At 46.0% G+C, this 20,000-nt stretch overlaps 2 protein-coding genes across 4 annotated transcripts in view; both read left to right on the top strand.

Annotated features, from left to right (window-relative positions):
• Positions 1-11,618, top strand: part of trpm4a (transient receptor potential cation channel, subfamily M, member 4a) — a 54,777-nt gene extending 43,159 nt beyond the window's left edge. For all 3 annotated transcript variants that reach the window (XM_058414002.1, XM_058414020.1, XM_058414010.1), the window contains 7 exons: positions 1-20; positions 107-272; positions 445-626; positions 6,545-6,677; positions 7,690-7,762; positions 8,956-9,049; positions 10,645-11,618. The exon at positions 1-20 is cut by the window's left edge and continues 155 nt beyond it. In XM_058414002.1, the coding sequence (XP_058269985.1) occupies positions 1-20; positions 107-272; positions 445-626; positions 6,545-6,677; positions 7,690-7,762; positions 8,956-9,049; positions 10,645-10,649 (673 nt within the window). In that variant the 3' untranslated portion in view covers positions 10,650-11,618. The remainder of the gene's footprint in view (positions 21-106; positions 273-444; positions 627-6,544; positions 6,678-7,689; positions 7,763-8,955; positions 9,050-10,644) is intronic.
• A 4,690-nt stretch (positions 11,619-16,308) lies between these two features.
• The window catches only part of LOC131343637 (germ cell nuclear acidic protein), a 14,717-nt gene continuing 11,025 nt past the window's right edge, over positions 16,309-20,000 (top strand). Inside the window, exon 1 of the mRNA XM_058375461.1 lies at positions 16,309-17,555. Coding sequence (XP_058231444.1) covers positions 16,931-17,555 — 625 coding nt within the window. The 5' untranslated portion in view covers positions 16,309-16,930. The remainder of the gene's footprint in view (positions 17,556-20,000) is intronic.

Here is a 20,000-nt window from a genome sequence, read left to right on the forward strand (position 1 = left end):
ACCACTGGATGAAATAGACGGTGTGTGTGTGTGTGTGTGTGTGTGTGTGTGTGTGTGTAAAATGTTATGCTAATTCAGGTGTGTTATTTCTCTTTTCTTCATCTAGCTCATAAACGTATACAGAAGGTTTGCACCAACAACGTGACTATGATACAGCAGGGAGCTGAACCGTGTCCACAGTCTGAAGCCAACTGGCTCGTCCTCATCCTGCTGTCCGTCTACCTGCTGGTCACTAACATCCTGCTGCTTAACCTGCTCATCGCCATGTTCAGGTCTTACACTGCCTCCTAGATTTACTTTCATTTCCTCATCCTACTGGATGGAACCTCAATAAAACTCTGTTGTAGAAGTTTGTGTGTGTGTGTGTGTGTATGTAGTGAAAAAGGTCTGTAGTGTAACTGTGTGTGTGTATGTGTGTGTGTGTGTGTATATGTGTGTGTGCAGCTACACATTCAGTAAAGTACAGGAGCACAGTGATGTTCACTGGAAGTTCCAGCGCTATAACCTGATAGTGGAGTATCACTCTCGCCCGTGTCTGGCCCCGCCCTTCATCATCCTCTCTCACCTGAGACTCTTCATCAAGAGAACAATCCGGAAAGTTCCGTCTGTCAAGATCAAACACTTCAGTACGTCTGCTCACACCACACACACACACTCACACACACACTACACACACACAATACACACTACACACACTACACACACACAATACACACTACACACACTACACACTACACACACACACAATACACACTACACACACTACACACACACACACAATACACACTACACACACAACACACACACACACACACACACACATACACTACACCCACACACACACATACAATACACACACACAATATACACACACTACACACACACTAAACACTACACACACAACACACACACACACACTACACACCCACACACTCACAGTACACACACACACACACTCACAATACACACACTAGACTACACACACACTTCTACATAACATTCTACACAGTGTAACTCAGTTTGTTCAACAGATTACAGAACATTAATAAAGAACCCCCCTCTCTCTCTTTCTCTCTCTCCCTCTCTCTCTCTCTCTCTGCCCCCTCACTCACTCTCTCTCTCTCTCTTTCTCTCTCCCACCCCCCCCCTCTGCGCATGCATGGTGGAGAGGTGAGTCTGGCGTGTGGAGCGCGTGAGAGCGGTTGGCTTTTTCCGTGTTGTGTGTCCGGCGCGGTGTCCGAGTTGTGTGTCCGGCGCGGTGTCCGCGTTGTGTGTCCGGCGCGGTGTCCGCGTTGTGTGTCCGGCGCGGTGTCCGCGTTGTGTGTCCGGCGCGGTGTCCGCGTTGTGTGTCCGGCGCGGTGTCCGCGTTGTGTGTCCGGCGCGGTGTCCGTGTTGTGTGTCCGGCGCGGTGTCCGTGTTGTGTGTCCGGCGCGGTGTCCGTGTTGTGTGTCCGGTGAGTGTAGAGGAATGTTGTCTTGCAGTCGGTAACGTGGTGGGGCATGAGAACATTGTCTCCGCCTCCAGAATGATCAGTCTTGAAGAATGGTCTTCATGGTTTTTAAAGAAGGTGTAGAAGAGCTGAATGCTGTTTTTAAATTCTCAATTGATGGCTTTGACTACAACATTTTTGTCTCTTCTGATGATGACATTAAGTGTTTTAAGTGTGGTAAAACTGGTCATCTTGTTCGGGCCTGCCCTGAGAGTCAGAGTGACCCCGGTGTTTCTGAGCGCCCGGGGCAGGACGCAGCTGAGACGGCTGGGGTCGTTCCCCCTGCGGCTACATTTCGGCTGGTTGCTGAGGGCCCCGGAGCTGCTGCTGCACCAGACCTGAAAGAAAGTGAGCCCCAAGCCCAGCCTGCAGCCCAGAAGCCCACTGGAACCATACCAGCCCCGGAAAAGCCATGCACGGCCGAACCGGCTGAAGAAGAGCCATGCTCGGCTCAACCGGACCGGGAGAAGCCGTGCTCCACTGAGAAGAGCTCAGTGGGTTCTGGAGCAGTGCTGGAGCTGCCTGCGCTGGCAGAGGCAGGCACGGAGGTGCAGAGCGACCGCCCGGAAACACCGGACACTACACCAGTGCAGGGGGACGGGGGAGACGTGGACATGGTGGATTTTTAAAGTTCCTAACAAAAGGAAAAAGCAAGGTAAGGGACGGGGAAGAAACACATGTCAAAAAAAGACACAAATGTGGAGGAATCAGACAGTGATGACTGCATGTCAGACTCTATATTAATGTTTGATTTTAAGGAGGAACAGGTCAATGTTGTTTACAGTGCAGAGGACATTAAGGAGTTTTTAAGGAACACCAAATGGTAAAAAAAACGTAGCATTAGAAGAGTTTTTCCCGGACCGTAAACTGTTTATTCACGACGTTAAGTTCTACAGATGGGAAGGAGCGTTTGTCGATGTAGACATTTTACGTCTGAAGAAACTGATAATAAGAGTGAACAAGGAAAACTCTGACGATGACTGATGTGTGGTGTTTTTTATTTTAGAATGGTTTTTACCCTCTGTTTAGTTTTATTTATTTTATTTATTTATTTTAATGAAGGGTATTAATATTGCGAGTTTAAATATTAATGGAGCAAGAGAGCAGAATAAAAGAGCTAAGCTGTATGGTCTTTTAAAGCAGAAGCACATTGACGTTATCATGCTACAGGAAACCCACAGTGATACCAGCAATGCTGCTGATTGGGTGAAGGAGTTGGATGGGTTGGTGGTTTTAAGTCATAACACAACACTCAGTGGTGGAGTCGCCTTGCTCTTTACTCACAGTTTTATTCCTTGTTCTTATTCAATTGAAGAATTTTTAAATGGGAGGCTTTTAAAAGTGAAAACTTTTTATGAGAATGAGGTTTTAGTTTTTATTTGTGTGTACACTCCCACCAGTGCAGTGGAGAGGATGACGTTTTTAGATACTCTGAACAATGTCATTGCTGACTGCAACACTGCAGAGATTTTAAATCTGGTTGGAGATTTTAATTGTACAACAGATAATGTAGATCAGAACCACACAGAACCTCACATGGCTTCCCGTAAGCGTCTGTGGGAGATGGTGGAGGCCCACGAGTTGAGCGACATATGGAGAACTTTTCATAAGAGACAGTACACGTGGGCCCATGCCATAGACAACACACTCTCCCTGGCGAGATTAGATCGATTTTATGGTTTTAAGCATCAGCTGACGTTTTTTACAAAGTGTTTTATTGTTCCAGTAGGTATCTCTGACCACAGTATGGTCCAGTGTACTATCACTAAAGAGAAGGTTAAACCTAGGAGTGCCTACTGGCATTTTAACACTGCTCTTTTAGAAGACGCTAATTTTAGAGAGTCTTTTATTTATTTATGGAATTGTTTTAAACATGAGAAGGCAGCTTTTAGTTCACTTCAGCTGTGGTGGGATGTGACAAAAGCACAAGTCAAAGAATTTTGTCAACAGTACACTCTCAATGTCACAAGAGACATTGTTAGATCTCTGAAAGCTCTGGAGATAGAAATAGTGGAACGTTTGGAGGCCACTGGAAATCAAGGGCATATTGAAGCCCTCAAACGTAAAAAATCCAAAATGAACGACCTGTTAGACATTACAGCACAGGGGGCGCTGGTCCACTCACGCTTTAAAAGTGCAGCTGAGATGGATGCTCCTTCAAAGTTCTTTTTCAGTTTAGAGCAGAAGAATGGACAGAAAAGATTTATACATGCTGTGTGAACAGAATCAGGATCTCGTATCTGAGCCCACTGAAATTCGCCAGCAGACAGTAAGCTTCTACTCGAAGCTGTACAGCAGTGAGTGGTCAGGGGCACAAGCGGTGGAGGACAGCTTCCTCATGGACCTGCCAAAGCTCTCTGAGCAAGCGGCCAGAGAGCTGGACAGGGAGCTGACGCTGGAGGAGGTTCATGAGGTTCTCCAGGGGATGGAGAATGGACGGGCGTCAGGTATAGACGGCCTCCCTGTCGAGTTCTACAAGGCATTCTGGGCTGTCATAGGGCAGGACGTGCTGGATGTCCTACGGGACAGTGTACGGAGAGGTGAACTCCCATTGAGCTGCAGGAGGGCCGTCCTGACCCTGCTACCGAAGAAGGGAGACCTGACCCACCTGAAAAACTGGCGCCCGGTCTCACTACTGTGCACTGACTGCAAGCTGCTCTCAAAAGCATTAGCCTCGAGTCTGACTAAGGTAATGGAGCAGCTCATTCACCAGGACCAGACGTACTGTGTGCCTGATAGGTCCATATTCGATAACGTGTATTTAATTTGAGACATTTTGGACGTCTCTAGGCTATTGGGCTTAAAGACTGGTCTGATTTCTCTAGATCAGGAAAAGGCTTTTGACCGGGTTGAACATGAATATTTGTGGAAGGTGCTGGAAGCCTTTGGGTTCAGTCCAGGTTTTATAGCCATGATCAGGGTGTTGTACAGTAACATTGAGAGTGTACTGAAGGTTAACGGTGGTTTATGTGCTCCTTTTAGAGTGTACAGAGGGATCAGGCAGGGCTGTTCCCTCTCTGGAATGTTGTACTCTCTAGCTATTGAACCTCTTTTAAATAAATTAAGAAGTAATCTCTCTGGTTTTAATATTCCACATGCTAATGCCTCAATATGTTTATCAGCTTATGCAGATGATCTGGTAGTGATGATAAACACACAAAATGATGTCAATGTTTTAACTGACATTTTAAAGGACTTTCAGATTTTATGCTCTGTAAAGGTTAACTGGGCTAAAAGTGAAGCCATTTTAGTTGGGGGGTGGGGAGGTGGGCAACCGTCACTACCAGGAGGCTTAGCGTGGAAAAGAGGTGGTTTTAAATACTTGGGTGTCTACCTGGGGAACAATGAGTTTTTAAACAAAAACTGGGAAGGTTCTGTAGAGCACGTGAAGGGCAGACTGAGCAGGTGGAAGCAGCTGGTCCCAAAGATGTCCTACAGGGGGCAACGCTGGTCATCAACGACCTCTCCGCGTCGTCCCTCTGGCACAAGCTGGCATGCGTGGATCCGCCGCCGAACCTGCTAGCGAACATCCAGGCCCTGCTGGTGGACTTCTTCTGGGACGGTCTACACTGGATTCCACAGAGTGTTCTCCACCTGCCCAAAGAAGAAGGTGGACAGGGGCTGGTCCAGCTGTCCAGCAGAGCCGCAGCCTTCCACCTCCAGTTCATCCAGAGACTCCTCACTGGACCCAGAGACTTAGTATGGAGAGCAGCAGCCAGTGGATTATTACACACAGTTCAAGGACTGGGGCTGGACAGGGCGTTGTTTTTAATGGACACAAAAATGCTGGACATTTCTGGATTACCAGACTTTTACCGTGGACTTTTTAAAATCTGAAACAAAACAAGGGCTGCAGAACGCTACACTGGCTGCTGGAGGAGCCTCTGGCCCCAGTGGGTGAATGGACATCTCCAGTGTGACCGTCCCTGTACTGACCAGAACTCTCATCTCCTCAGGGTTTATAATGCTCCGGGAGCTTGTGAACATCACGGGGTCGGACTTGTCGAGGGCAGAGGACCTGGCAGCGCGTATGGGACTGCGGTCCCTGCGTGTTGTCAATCAGCTCCTACACCGCTGGAGATCTGCACTAACATCAGAGGAGTGTGTTCAGCTGATGGACTATTCACACACAGAGACTGGTCCTGCAGAGGATGAACCCTTTCCCCAGCTGAACATCGCTCCTGACCACGACGGGTGTGCAGGCCCCCTCCTGGAGTGTCGGGGTGAAGGGGAGATGGACTTTGGGTCAGTGTCGGGGAAGCTGCTCTACAGAGCGTGTGTAAAGGTTTTAAATAAGAAGAAGCTGAGTGGGAGGGTGGACACCCCATGGAGAAGTGTACATGGTTTTACTGATGATTTTAAACCAGAGTGGACGCACTGTATAAACCACCGTTAACTAAAAAATCTGCTGACCTCCAGTGGAGGATTTTACACTGTATTATCTCTGTGAACTCTTTTATTTCTGTTTTAAACCCTGATATTGCACATGATTGTCCTTTTTGTTCACAGAGAGAAACAGTTTTTCATGCTTTTATTCACTGCTCCAGGTTACAGTCACTGTTTGTGTTTTTACGGAGCATTTTAAGGTCTTTTAATGTTGTTTTTACTTTTCAGTGTTTTATTTCTGGTTTTAAGTTTGTCAGGAAACACCGGTTCAGGTGCCAACTGATTAATTTTATATTTGGTCAGGCCAAAATGGTGATATACCTGAGCCGGAAAAAACGAATTGCACAAAACACTGACTGTTAAGCCATAAGAATCCTAAAAAGGCTGATGAAATCTAGAATTTTAATTGATTTTAATTTTAATAAAAGTATGAATGACTTGGATGTGTTTAGATGTGTGTGGTGTTGGGAGAATGTTTTGTGCTCTGTAGCAGAAGGGAAACTTAACTTTGCAGCAGAACTAAACTAATCACTCATGTTTAAACTAATTTATTGACATTATTTTTTATTTATCTATTTATTTATTAAGTCACTGTGACTTATATATGTGACTTGTGAAAATAAAGATGCGTAAAAAGTCAAAGTCTCTCTCCCCCCCCCCCCCCCCCAGTGTTGGATATTCAAGGCAGACAGGCAAGCAGGTTGAACACGTGGGAAGCGGTACAGAAGGAGAATTTGCTCTCGATTCAGAGTAAGAAGCTGAGAGACAGCGACACCGAGCGACTCAGACGGACGTCTGCCAAGTTAGTACCTCTCTCTGTCACGTGTCCTGACCTTCACTGTCACAGGGGAACTATTATTATTATTATTATTATTATTATTATTATTATTATTATTAAAATACACTGATTGTGACATATTCATCTTAAACTCTAAAATGATTCTTTAAGCAGCTCTTCTTTCTCTGCTTTAAGCGGAGACACAGTGCAGAGAAATGACAATTTATTTCACTCCCTCTGTCCACTCACGTCCACTCACCTTACCTGAGGAAGGATTTGACCATGTACTCATGAAATTATTGCTTTATTATCCTGAACATTTACACCTCATTTTCCTTCATAACCCTTTAGTATTTTTAAAAAAACATGAATCTCAGTCCAGTCCTGAGTTAGCAGAAAATTAGCAACAGAAACTGACCACAGGTAGAGTGTGAGATTTAATAAAAATCCACACCTTCATTCCAGAGCCTGTGGCACGGGTCAGACCTCTTGACCAGTGTGAAGGAGTAAACCCTGATCACTTCACTGTGTCTAATTTCTGGAGATGAATGAATCACTAATGGATGAATATTAAAGGGTTCATCTTCTCAGGAGCTTCTGTTCCGGTCACTTCATGGTTCAGAGCTGGAGATGTTTCTCATTAGATCAGAGTAATAGAGGTGACGTAAACAGCTGAGGATTCTTGCAGTGGTTTTGTTTTATTGTGTAATGATGGTGTAAAAGCACCATGCTGCAGTTTCCACACCGCCTCTTTGTACGGGCTTCATGGAACCGGACCTCACTGGATTTCCACTTTACTGCATTATAGTGTGCAGGAATCCGGGTTCCATCTCTGCGGGGGGTCAAGCAGCTTCCTGTCAGTGCCGTGTTTCATTTCAGTCTCTGAGCCTTGCACTAAATGCACACCATTTCAGGAGACTTGCTGCAGCAGCTCCGATTACGTACGTGTGTGAAAACAGGAGACATAAAGAATGTCCAGGCTTGCTGAATTGGGTGCTGTGTGTGTGTGTGTGTGTGTGTGTGTGTGTGTGTGTAGGGTGGACAACATGCTGAAACAGATGGCAGAGATTCGAGATCAAGACCGCAGATTGAGAGCGCTGGAGTCTGAGGTCAGTGGAGAACCTCTACAGAGATGTTTAAGCAGAACCTGTGTGTGTGTGTGTGTGTGTGTACAACAGCTGCTGTTTGTTCGCCTACTCAGCATAGAGCACAAACCATCTGTCATCACGCACACCCACACACACACACACACACACTGACTATCTCAGCTGTAGGACAATGAATTATTTTCATGATCATTTTGTAAAAGATTAATTAATTAATTTTGATCAGTATTTAATATAATCATTAGTGTAACTAATTATCTAAAGGTTAGATTTATAATTATATTTATTTATCAGCGCCACATTTACTTGTTGATCAGTCTGGTGTTATGTTTATGTATTTATTCATCTTATTTATTCATTAATTAATACACATCACTGTGTAAATATGTGTGTGTGTATATATGACATATACAACATGTGCTGACTGTAGATCAGTTATTTTAAGAAATAATCTTCATACTGAACTCATAAAATCCAACCCTAATGGGAAATACACTCCATGACCAAAACTATGTGCCCCCTGACCATCACAGCTAGATGTGGTTCTTCTCAAAGCACATACTTGTCCAGAAGGTCTCTCACTGGAGACCAGTCCCTGCTCCAGCATGGCCATATCCCTGTGCATGAAGACATGGTGTGGAGGTGAAGGTTGGAGTGAAGACCTGGAGTGTCCTGCACAGAGCCCTGACCCTGACTCAACCCCACTGACCCCAGACCTCCTCACCAACACCAGAGTCTGATCTCACTAATGCTCTTGTAGCTGAATGATCACTAATCCCCACAGACACACTCCAACATTTAGTGGAGAACCTTCCAGAAGAATAGAACTCATAACAGCACAGAGAGGAGAATAAACCTGGAACTAACACGGACATGTGGGTGCGAGGGTCGGGGGGGCACATCTTTTTCGGCCATGTATTTTTATCTGTTCAGTGTCAAAACATTCATTTCTGTATTCAAATTTAAAGCAGAAGTGGGCGTGGTTTATACAGGAAGGATGTGTTTTTACTCTTTCCTGGAGAACATTGTAAAATCTGAGCTGCTGGAACAATGAGACGTCAGAATGGATCATTAATAATAAAGGTTGTGTAGGGTGTGAGATGTAGAGAGGTGTGTGTGTAAAGCAGTAACATGTTCATGAATATCTTTATTTATCTCATTACTTACATCTCTCCTTTTATCCATCTCTCTTCTAGCTGGAATACTGCTCCAACTCCCTCTCGTGGATAATGGAAGAACTGGAGCAGAGTGACCTGATCAAACACACCCGCCGTGCCCCCCTCCACCGAGGTAACCCCCCCACACACCCTGCCTCATCTCTCTCTCACTCTCTCGCTGCAACTGTGCTCGATCCGTCTTACTGCGACAGCGTCTCAGGGGTTAGGTTTCTCAGTGACTTAACAGAGTTGGGCTTAATTTAGATCAGCCTTATATCTGCACATTGCTGAAGCTGAGCTCCTGAAGGCTCCTGGAACTGATTTATATTCAGCATGGCTATAGATGACTGCAATCAGAAGACGACGGCTCTGCTGCCTCGGCACATATGTACAATACACACCATGCTACACACACTGCAGTGTTCTCTTAACACACCCAGGCTCCATCATGAACTCATCATTTCACTACAGCTTAACATCCTAACATCTAAACCAAGTTAAGTTGTCTTTATTTGTCACATATACATTACTGAACAGTGAAATTCTTTCTTCGCATATCCCATCCTTGGAGGTTGGGGTCAGAGTGCAGGGTCAGCCATGATACAGTGCCCCTAGAGCAGGGGGAGGTTGGGGCCTTGCTGAAGGGCCCAACAGTGGCAGCTTGGCAGTGCTGGGGCTTGAACCCCAATCCTCCAGCCAATGACCCAGAGCCTTAACCACTTGAGCCACCACCACCCCCTTTACACTCTGAAGATCTAAACATCTAAACATCTAACATGTCAACTTCTCACAGTGAATGACTTTTCAGCATTTTTCAGTAAGGGTGCACAAACTTTTGCATTCTGTTATAACATTCTTATTGATTATTATTTTTAGGAATAAGTGTTCATTATCAGACGGCTTATTAAGGAGAGATCAGAATCAGATTTATTAGTACGTCCTGTGGGTTTTACATGTACAAGGTGTGTACAGTAATATACAGCAAGGGTGAAAAACTCTGAGAAGAAACATAAAAATAAATCAAAAATGTTAAAGAAGAAGAAACTTTAACGGGATCATCGTGTGGAAGGCCCAAGGGAGCTAATCTAAAGGGGAATAAAGATCTAAAGTTCCGGAGATATTCTACAAATAAAGGTTCTGCAAAAGTTTAGATGGAGGACGAGTGAAGAAGTCTGTTCTGGAGGAAGTTGTGTGAAAGCTGCTGCTGCTGATGATGATGATGATGATGGTGAAGAACAGTTTATGGAGAGACACAAAGCTGCTAGAGATGGTGAGGGAATTAAACTCATCCAGAAGTTAGAGGAAGACAATCACAGGAATGAGCTAATGTTCTAACAGGAACTCTCTGTTCAGCCTCTGAAGGTTCTCCAGGTTCCTGTATTTGAAGAGTTTTTGTCCCTTAGTGTTACAGACTTGACGTGACAGCAAATCTAGAAAAATAATTGTCTCATTTTATTTAAGATTCAATCACAACTGGGAAATGACTCGAGTCTGTTGTACTGACCCATCCTATTCTAGTCGTGTGTTCTTCAACTGCCCGGGGGCGTGGCCTGCTCCTCAGCAGTAAACACGGCTCGTGTTTTTACCTGAATCGCGGCTCTCATGGTTTCACGTGGACTTTTTTCCCCTTGATGTTTTCTTTTTATTCCTTATCTGTCCAGTGTCGATGTTTCTAAAGTGTCGTAAAGCGACTCCTCGGTGCTGATGTGTGTTTGTTTTGTGTTTCAGACTGAGAGAACTGACGAGTCTCCAAATCAGAGGATGAACATTTACACCAACGTCGATGATGATGATGATGATGATGATTCACAGACTCTCTTGCATTTCAATGTTTTTTTTAATAAACACTTCCTGACTGCGTGCCTGTTCACACATCTGAGTGGATCACCAGATTTTTCCTTCTTCTTTATATATATATATAAAATGTGTGTTAATTTGTAGATTGCCGCCGAGTCGGTTAATGAAAGCGTGATTATGGGTGAAATGTAAAGATTTTAATCACTTTATTGTTTTGATTTTTTAGGGAATGTGATTGAAGGGTCTTATATTTATTCATTGTTGCATTTTATATATATTTTTTTCTATTAGCTTCTTTTTCATTTACAAATATAAAAATCATTTGATTATTGCGCCGCATGTGTCTCTGGTGTGAGTTTATTCTGTAATCAGGGTCTTGGCCTTTCCTGGTGCCTTGGCTCGTGACCCCTCCCTGTCGTCTGAAGGGCGATCATTCGATTCCAAGTGGTGGTCTCGCTGGAGCCTTACATGGGAAGACTGGGGGCCAAATCAGGCTCAGGTTCTCGTCTTCACTGACCGTGGATCAGAGACGCTGCTGCTGCTGTTGAGATCACTGCTTACTTTAAAGAGCAACGCAGGAATTTGGGTCCAGTGTAACTCAACACAGTGGTTTATATTTGATAAGATGTTACCCAGGGATTGATGATTGAATTTCGGTTCTTCTCCAGAACTTTTGTGCTGTTTCTAAACCTCGCTGTCTTTACATTTTCCAAATGATCTATTTAAAAACGCACACAATCTTTTTTTTTGTTCAATCAAAAACTAAAATTGTTGGTCAGATGAATGCAGTTCTTCACCAGTGTGTGTTTTAATATGTACTGTTCTGGAAGGTGCATCATGGTCATGATAAGTGATATTAAAAGTCATTTTTGTTCATCATTAAATTAAAAATATTTTTATTCAAAGTCCTTTTGTTGTGTTTTGTCCTTGTTATGTTCTTCTAAACGCACCACATGTTCCATTTGTCCTCTAATCATGGCTAACTAGCTCTTGGTCCCTGAACTCTAACCTTTTACTCCATATATAGACAGCAGTAAGAGGGACAAACTCCAGCGAGTCGTACAACGGCAGCGCTATGAGCCACGCTGATCTCCAATGCTCTTCTAACACGCACAGGAAACGGTCATTAACTGATCAGACTGGGTTTTTACAACTTCAGGTCTGATCACGCTGTAGTTAAATATGTGGGTCAAATCTCAAGAGCTGGCTGTGTAACTCAGAGCTCAGAGAGAAGAAGTGACCAGGAGGAGGAGGAGGAGGAGGTGGGGTAGAGACAAATATCTTAAAGGCATGTCTAGTTACATCTCCACTTTCAACCACCGTGCAGTTTCTTCTCCCTCTTGAGCCATATCTCCTTCTCACACTGTCAGACTGTATAAGATACTGTAAAGGATCATAAAATAATGACATTCTTCTTCATTCTACATTCAGAGCTCCTGAACTGTTCAAACTAACAGATCCACACCAAAACCTGTGTCTGAACCTAATGATAAATAAGAGGAACATAATAAGGGACTGTAATGGGAGATAATGGAGGTAATGGTGGTGGTGGTGGTGGTCAGAGAGAGAATAGTGGTGGTGGTGGTCAGAGAGAGAATAGTGGTGGTGGTGGTGGTGGTCAGAGAGAGAATAGTGGTGGTGGTGGTCAGAGAGAGAATAGTGGTGGTGGTGGTCAGAGAGAGAATAGTGGTGGTGGTGGTGGTCAGAGAGAGAATAGTGGTGGTGGTGGTAGTGGTCAGAGAGAGAACAGTGGTGTTGGTGGTGGTGGACAGAGAGAGAATAGTGGTGGTGGTGGTGGTGGTCAGAGAGAGAATAGTGGTGGTGGTGGTGGTCAGAGAGAGAATAGTGGTGGTGGTGGTCAGAGAGAGAATAGTGGTGGTGGTGGTCAGAGAGAGAATAGTGGTGGTGGTGGTGGTGGTCAGAGAGAGAATAGTGGTGGTGGTGGTGGTCAGAGAGAGAATAGTGGTGGTGGTGGTCAGAGAGAGAATAGTGGTGGTGGTGGTGGTGGTCAGAGAGAGAATAGTGGTGGTGGTGGTCAGAGAGAGAATAGTGGTGGTGGTGGTCAGAGAGAGAATAGTGGTGGTGGTGGTGGTGGTCAGAGAGAGAATGGTGGTGGTGGTGGTCAGAGAGAGAATAGTGGTGGTGGTGGTCAGAGAGAGAATAGTGGTGGTGGTGGTCAGAGAGAGAATAGTGGTGGTGGTGGTGGTGGTCAGAGAGAGAATAGTGGTGGTGGTGGTCAGAGAGAGAATAGTGGTGGTGGTGGTCAGAGAGAGAATAGTGGTGGTGGTGGTGGTCAGAGAGAGAATAGTGGTGGTGGTGGTAGTGGTCAGAGAGAGAATAGTGGTGGTGGTGGTAGTGGTCAGAGAGAGAATAGTGGTGTTGGTGGTGGTGGACAGAGAGAGAATAGTGGTGGTGGTGGTCAGAGAGAGAATAGTGGTGGTGGTGGTGGTCAGAGAGAGAATAGTGGTGGTGGTGGTCAGAGAGAGAATAGTGGTGGTGGTGGTGGTGGTCAGAGAGAGAATAGTGGTGGTGGTGGTCAGAGAGAGAATAGTGGTGGTGGTGGTCAGAGAGAGAATAGTGGTGGTGGTGGTAGTGGTCAGAGAGAGAACAGTGGTGTTGGTGGTGGTGGTCAGAGAGAGAATAGTGGTGGTGGTGGTCAGAGAGAGAATAGTGGTGGTGGTGGTAGTGGTCAGAGAGAGAATAGTGGTGGTGGTGGTCAGAGAGAGAATAGTGGTGGTGGTGGTCAGAAAGAGAACAGTGGTGTTGGTGGTGGTCAGAGAGAGAATAGTGGTGGTGGTGGTAGTGGTCAGAGAGAGAATAGTGGTGGTGGTGGTCAGAGAGAGAATAGTGGTGGTGGTGGTCAGAGAGAGAATAGTGGTGGTAGTGGTCAGAGAGAGAATAGTGGTGGTGGTGGTCAGAAAGAGAACAGTGGTGTTGGTGGTGGTCAGAGAGAGAATAGTGGTGGTGGTGGTAGTGGTCAGAGAGAGAATAGTGGTGGTGGTGGTCAGAGAGAGAATAGTGGTGGTGGTGGTAGTGGTCAGAGAGAGAACAGTGGTGGTGGTGGTCAGAAAGAGAACAGTGGTGTTGGTGGTGGTCAGAGAGAGAATAGTGGTGGTGGTGGTAGTGGTCAGAGAGAGAACAGTGGTGTTGGTGGTGGTGGTCAGAGAGAGAATAGTGGTGGTGGTGGTAGTGGTCAGAGAGAGAATAGTGGTGGTGGTGGTCAGAGAGAGAATAGTGGTGGTGGTGGTCAGAGAGAGAATAGTGGTGGTGGTGGTGGTCAGAGAGAGAATAGTGGTGGTGGTGGTAGTGGTCAGAGAGAGAACAGTGGTGTTGGTGGTGGTGGACAGAGAGAGAATAGTGGTGGTGGTGGTGGTGGTCAGAGAGAGAATAGTGGTGGTGGTGGTGGTCAGAGAGAGAATAGTGGTGGTGGTGGTCAGAGAGAGAATAGTGGTGGTGGTGGTCAGAGAGAGAATAGTGGTGGTGGTGGTGGTGGTCAGAGAGAGAATAGTGGTGGTGGTGGTGGTCAGAGAGAGAATAGTGGTGGTGGTGGTCAGAGAGAGAATAGTGGTGGTGGTGGTGGTGGTCAGAGAGAGAATAGTGGTGGTGGTGGTCAGAGAGAGAATAGTGGTGGTGGTGGTCAGAGAGAGAATAGTGGTGGTGGTGGTGGTGGTCAGAGAGAGAATGGTGGTGGTGGTGGTCAGAGAGAGAATAGTGGTGGTGGTGGTCAGAGAGAGAATAGTGGTGGTGGTGGTCAGAGAGAGAATAGTGGTGGTGGTGGTGGTGGTCAGAGAGAGAATAGTGGTGGTGGTGGTCAGAGAGAGAATAGTGGTGGTGGTGGTCAGAGAGAGAATAGTGGTGGTGGTGGTGGTCAGAGAGAGAATAGTGGTGGTGGTGGTAGTGGTCAGAGAGAGAATAGTGGTGGTGGTGGTAGTGGTCAGAGAGAGAATAGTGGTGTTGGTGGTGGTGGACAGAGAGAGAATAGTGGTGGTGGTGGTCAGAGAGAGAATAGTGGTGGTGGTGGTGGTCAGAGAGAGAATAGTGGTGGTGGTGGTCAGAGAGAGAATAGTGGTGGTGGTGGTGGTGGTCAGAGAGAGAATAGTGGTGGTGGTGGTCAGAGAGAGAATAGTGGTGGTGGTGGTAGTGGTCAGAGAGAGAATAGTGGTGGTGGTGGTAGTGGTCAGAGAGAGAACAGTGGTGTTGGTGGTGGTGGTCAGAGAGAGAATAGTGGTGGTGGTGGTCAGAGAGAGAATAGTGGTGGTGGTGGTAGTGGTCAGAGAGAGAATAGTGGTGGTGGTGGTCAGAGAGAGAATAGTGGTGGTGGTGGTCAGAAAGAGAACAGTGGTGTTGGTGGTGGTCAGAGAGAGAATAGTGGTGGTGGTGGTAGTGGTCAGAGAGAGAATAGTGGTGGTGGTGGTCAGAGAGAGAATAGTGGTGGTGGTGGTCAGAGAGAGAATAGTGGTGGTAGTGGTCAGAGAGAGAATAGTGGTGGTGGTGGTCAGAAAGAGAACAGTGGTGTTGGTGGTGGTCAGAGAGAGAATAGTGGTGGTGGTGGTAGTGGTCAGAGAGAGAATAGTGGTGGTGGTGGTCAGAGAGAGAATAGTGGTGGTGGTGGTAGTGGTCAGAGAGAGAATAGTGGTGGTGGTGGTCAGAGAGAGAATAGTGGTGGTGGTGGTGGTGGTCAGAGAGAGAATAGTGGTGGTAGTGGTCAGAGAGAGAACAGTGGTGTTGGTGGTGGTGGTCAGAGAGAGAATAGTGGTGGTGGTGGTAGTGGTCAGAGAGAGAATAGTGGTGGTGGTGGTAGTGGTCAGAGAGAGAATAGTGGTGGTGGTGGTGGTATGACAGGAGTTGAGGGAGTGTTTCTGGGTGTCAGTGGAGCAGCGTGCCAGAGAAGGTCACATTACCCTGACGCTGGGAGAGCTGGGTTTTAAATAGAGGGAGCCATTCCTCCACCCTGCTCCCACTGCACTATTTTAGGGACATGCTGAAGAGAGACAGCGAGAAGGCGCTAAGTGTGGATCTGCTGCTGCCCAAAATGTGCACGCAGACTGCTGATCTACCTGTGTGTGAATTTCTGAATGTGCTAACTCATTATTCTGAAACTCTAACAGATCACAAATGAGTAAATATCCTGCTGTGTGTGTGTGTGTGTGTGTGTGTGTGTGTGTGTGTAAAGCCTGTTGCTTCATTACATTGTTTAAGACGTAAACATGCACATAAAGTTTCCAGACATTCGTATCTAACAGGCCACAACATCTGATTCAGCTCATTGTTGAAAATACACAAATAAACAACAGTTCAGACTTGTCTGTACTTGAAGAACAAGTATGGACGCGTGTATGTGTGAGTGTGTGTGAGTGTGTGTGTGTGAGTGTGTGTGTGAGTGTGTGTGTGAGTGTGTGTGCATACATCTGACACATGGACTTAAATGAAATGGTCTCCTTCTCCCAGCTCATCCTCTTGATATAGACCTGATATGTTCTCCCTCCCTTCCTCCCTTGTTCCCTCCTTCTCTCTCTCTCTCTCTCTTCCTCCACCCTCATGCTCACGATATATGGTCATCGTCTCCATACACCCCCCTCCCGGGCCACGGCCTTCTCTAAAGTTAAACCCCAACATTTGATGACGGCAGGAAAGCAAGCAATATATGCCGCCCTCCGTCTCTCGCTCGCTGTCTAAAGCGTATGGACAGTAGTTGCCGGCCCGCTCGCCCGCACTTGGCCCTGTCACTCATGCCCTGAGTCCCCCGCCCCCGTCTCGTCTTACCCCCGAGTTGATCTCTCAGTCCGTCTGCGCACCATTAGTGAGCTCTGTGTTGCAGACGCCGCCTAGCCTGCTGCGCCTCTCCTCTCCGGTCTTCACACGCAAGTCACCGCAGAGTGGGATCATCGTCATCATCATCTTTTTTGGGGGGCTTTTTAAAAAAAAAAAAACTCACCTGCGTGTGGTGCTTTGTGCAGAACCTACCTGAATCCCAGGGGATCATCTAGAGTTTTATGCTGGGAACAAGCGTGTGGATTTGGACTGTTTAGAAGTTGGAATACCTCCGGGCTTGTCTGTGCTCACCTGTTGCTCCTGGTGTGAGAACGAGTGCAGGCCACAGGGTGCGTGAGCGGTGGACTCGCTCCAAAGTGTGACTTCTGAGTGGCATTGAGATTTGTCAAGCGGGCGAGAAGGAGTGTTACATTCTTGAGGAATTTGGTGACCTGTGTGTACAGACATGGCTACGCTGAGAAGTTGGCTGCTCGGGCTCTTGCTGGTTCTGCTCTGCAGTTTCCAGACGCCCCTGGCTCCCTCTGCTGCCGTCAAGGCCCAGGAGCTTCCTCTCATCCATGAGGAGGGACTAATGGCAGACGATGACGACGACGATGACGACGACGACGATGATGACGACGACGATGATGACGATGACGACGATGATGACGATGATGACGATGACGACGATGACGACGATGATGACGATGACGACGATGACGATGACGACGACGACGATGACGACGACGATGACGACGACGATGATGACGACGATGATGACGATGATGATGATGACGACGATGATGACGACGATGATGACGATGATGATGACGATGATGACGACGACGACGACGACGACGATGATGACGACGATGATGACGACGACGATGATGACGACGACGATGATGATGATGATGACGATGATGACGACGATGACGACGATGATGACGATGACGACGATGACGACGATGACGATGACGATGACGACGATGACGACGATGACGACGATGATGACGACGACGATGACGATGATGACGACGATGACGATGATGACGACGACGATGATGATGACGACGATGATGACCATGAAGGTACGTAACCTTGCTCGGAATTTGTTTGTGCTCTATATCCCCTGATTTCTTAGATGTTTTGTCCCCCTCTTCCTCCTCCTTTGTTGATCTTCTCCTTTTTGGAGTGAGACAGGGGAGGAGCGAGGGAACTTCTGGCCCATCCCTAGCTCTTCCAGGCATGCTGTCCTCAAACCAATCATAGCTCTAGCCCAACTGATCATTTACATTATCCAATCAGATCATTCAGTAGTTGGTTCTCTGCAGTAGTCCCTCCTCCCCTCTCTGTCTTTCCATCACCCTGGCTGTCTCTGACTCTCTCTGTCTTCTCTTCCCTGCTGAAACAGAGCTATGAGTTCTGTGGGCCCTCTGAAGGCGGACTGTGTCGAGTCCCGAAGTGCAGTGCAGTGCAGTACTTATGAACTGAGGACTTGAGAGAAAGAGAAAAAAGCAAAAACCCAGCGCTGCAGTCTGAGCCGCAGGCCTCACGCTGCCTCTATAGATCAGATCGTTGTTTGATTTGTGTCTCGTTTTGAAAGAGTGGGGTCCCTTCTTCCCTCCGCCCCGTTCCCGTCCCAATTTGGATCGACCTGCACTTGTGCCTCCATGTGAACCTACAGAGAAAGAAGGAGAGACAGGGAGATGTAGTTGTAGCTGGGGATTAATAAAGAGATGGACAGAAATGAGGACAGAGTCTAGTGGGGGCTGATAGAGAGAGAGAGACAGGAGGAGGTCAGGTAGTTACCCAGAAAAGAGACTGATTGGATTGATCGGTTCAAGATTCTCTCTCTTTCTCTACATCTCTCCCATCTCGTTCTTTCTCTGTAGACATTCTCCAGCATTGTCACTGAAGCAGTTGTGCTAAAATAACATGTACTCCCCTGGTTTGTCTTTTTTTTTTTGTAAATTTTTGTGTGTTTTTAAAATCGTATTTATCTACAATATATGATTTTTTTCACATTTATATACACACACACACACACACACATACAGACACACACACACCCTGTTACATACTAACCTCAAAGTTTCATTGTTTGCATTTTACACATGTTTATATATTTACAAGCTTAACTATGCTCTCATTCTCAATCATCTTCTGGGCCTCTGTGTAAAAACCTCCGAATGCATCTGCTGTAATTTATTAAATAATTTGATACTGTTTGAGTAAAACCTGATAAGATTTAGTGGATTATTAATTAGTCGGTTGATGTGACAATATGATTATAACACTGTACAATGTGCTTGATTTCATTCTGGAGACACAAAGCAATAAACTTTAAGTAAACAACGAATAAAAATATTAATGAAATGAAATATTCTGCAGCGGTAACAGCGACCGGCGGAGAGGTAGTGAGAGAGAGAGAATGTGAATTCACCAAAACATTATGTACGCCCCAGTCTGATGTATCGCAAGGGAACAGGAATCAATGTAACTTTCACCCTTTACCCTGACACTTTAGTCTTTCTTCTTTGTTCATCTTTTAAAAACATTTTTTGTAACATTTGTTGATGAATATTCTGTTCACTGTAATATGTGTGCAACCAGCACAGTAGTGTGTCCTATCACCTGACCATCTCATCCTCTAACCCCACTTTGAAACGATGGAATAAATCAAATGATCCCCAGGTTTTTCTGTGCGTGTGCTGTCTGCTCTCTGAGGCCGGCAGGTCAAAAAACACCGGATCCGAGAGGCTGCTCCTGTTTTAGGAAATTTCTAATGACACGGTAACATCTGAGTGAGCTCCAAGATTTCACTGCGTAAATCACATCTAGAGCACAGGTTCTCCAGCCTTATCCTGATCCTGGAGAACCCTCTGTCTTGCATGTTCTACTGCTTTCCTGTGTGTGTGTGTGTGTGTGTGTGCGTGTGCGTGTGTGTGTTTGCCTGTGTGTGTGTTAGAGCAGGACAAATAACACTACAATGTGCTGGACACAGGGTTCTCCATGGGACCGGTGGAGGAGATAGGAGTATAGAGATTGGTGGTGTAATCATTTCATTATAAACTGTAATTTCCCTCTGCTCCACTTTTGTCCACATTCACATCATCTTTACAATAATAATTAAAGCAAATAACACAATTCTTTAAAACAGCACAATCTTTGCTAACTTATCTCACTGGTGCTGAGGAACAGAATGTTCTCGAGAACAAAACAGAGGAATAAATGATTATTTTTATACATGCATTCTGCCACATTCTACTAGATAGTGATGTTTTACACATCAGGAGGACAGTTAGAGATCCAGAGGATCCACTGATATTTAGAATATGTTTATTTCATCCAAATCTGTTGGTTGAAATGATACCTGTCCATGATACGATTTGTATTTCTTTGTGATTATCATCCACAGTTTGATCAACAACATCTTCTGTACAATCTCCTGAAGTTCCACCACAGGACATTTTACCTTCCTTTATTCTCTATCTGGTGTCTTTATGATGTAAGGGACATAATTAGACCAGATC

Source organism: Hemibagrus wyckioides, linkage group LG02 (assembly GCF_019097595.1).
Source record: "Hemibagrus wyckioides isolate EC202008001 linkage group LG02, SWU_Hwy_1.0, whole genome shotgun sequence".
Lineage (NCBI taxonomy): Eukaryota > Metazoa > Chordata > Actinopteri > Siluriformes > Bagridae > Hemibagrus > Hemibagrus wyckioides.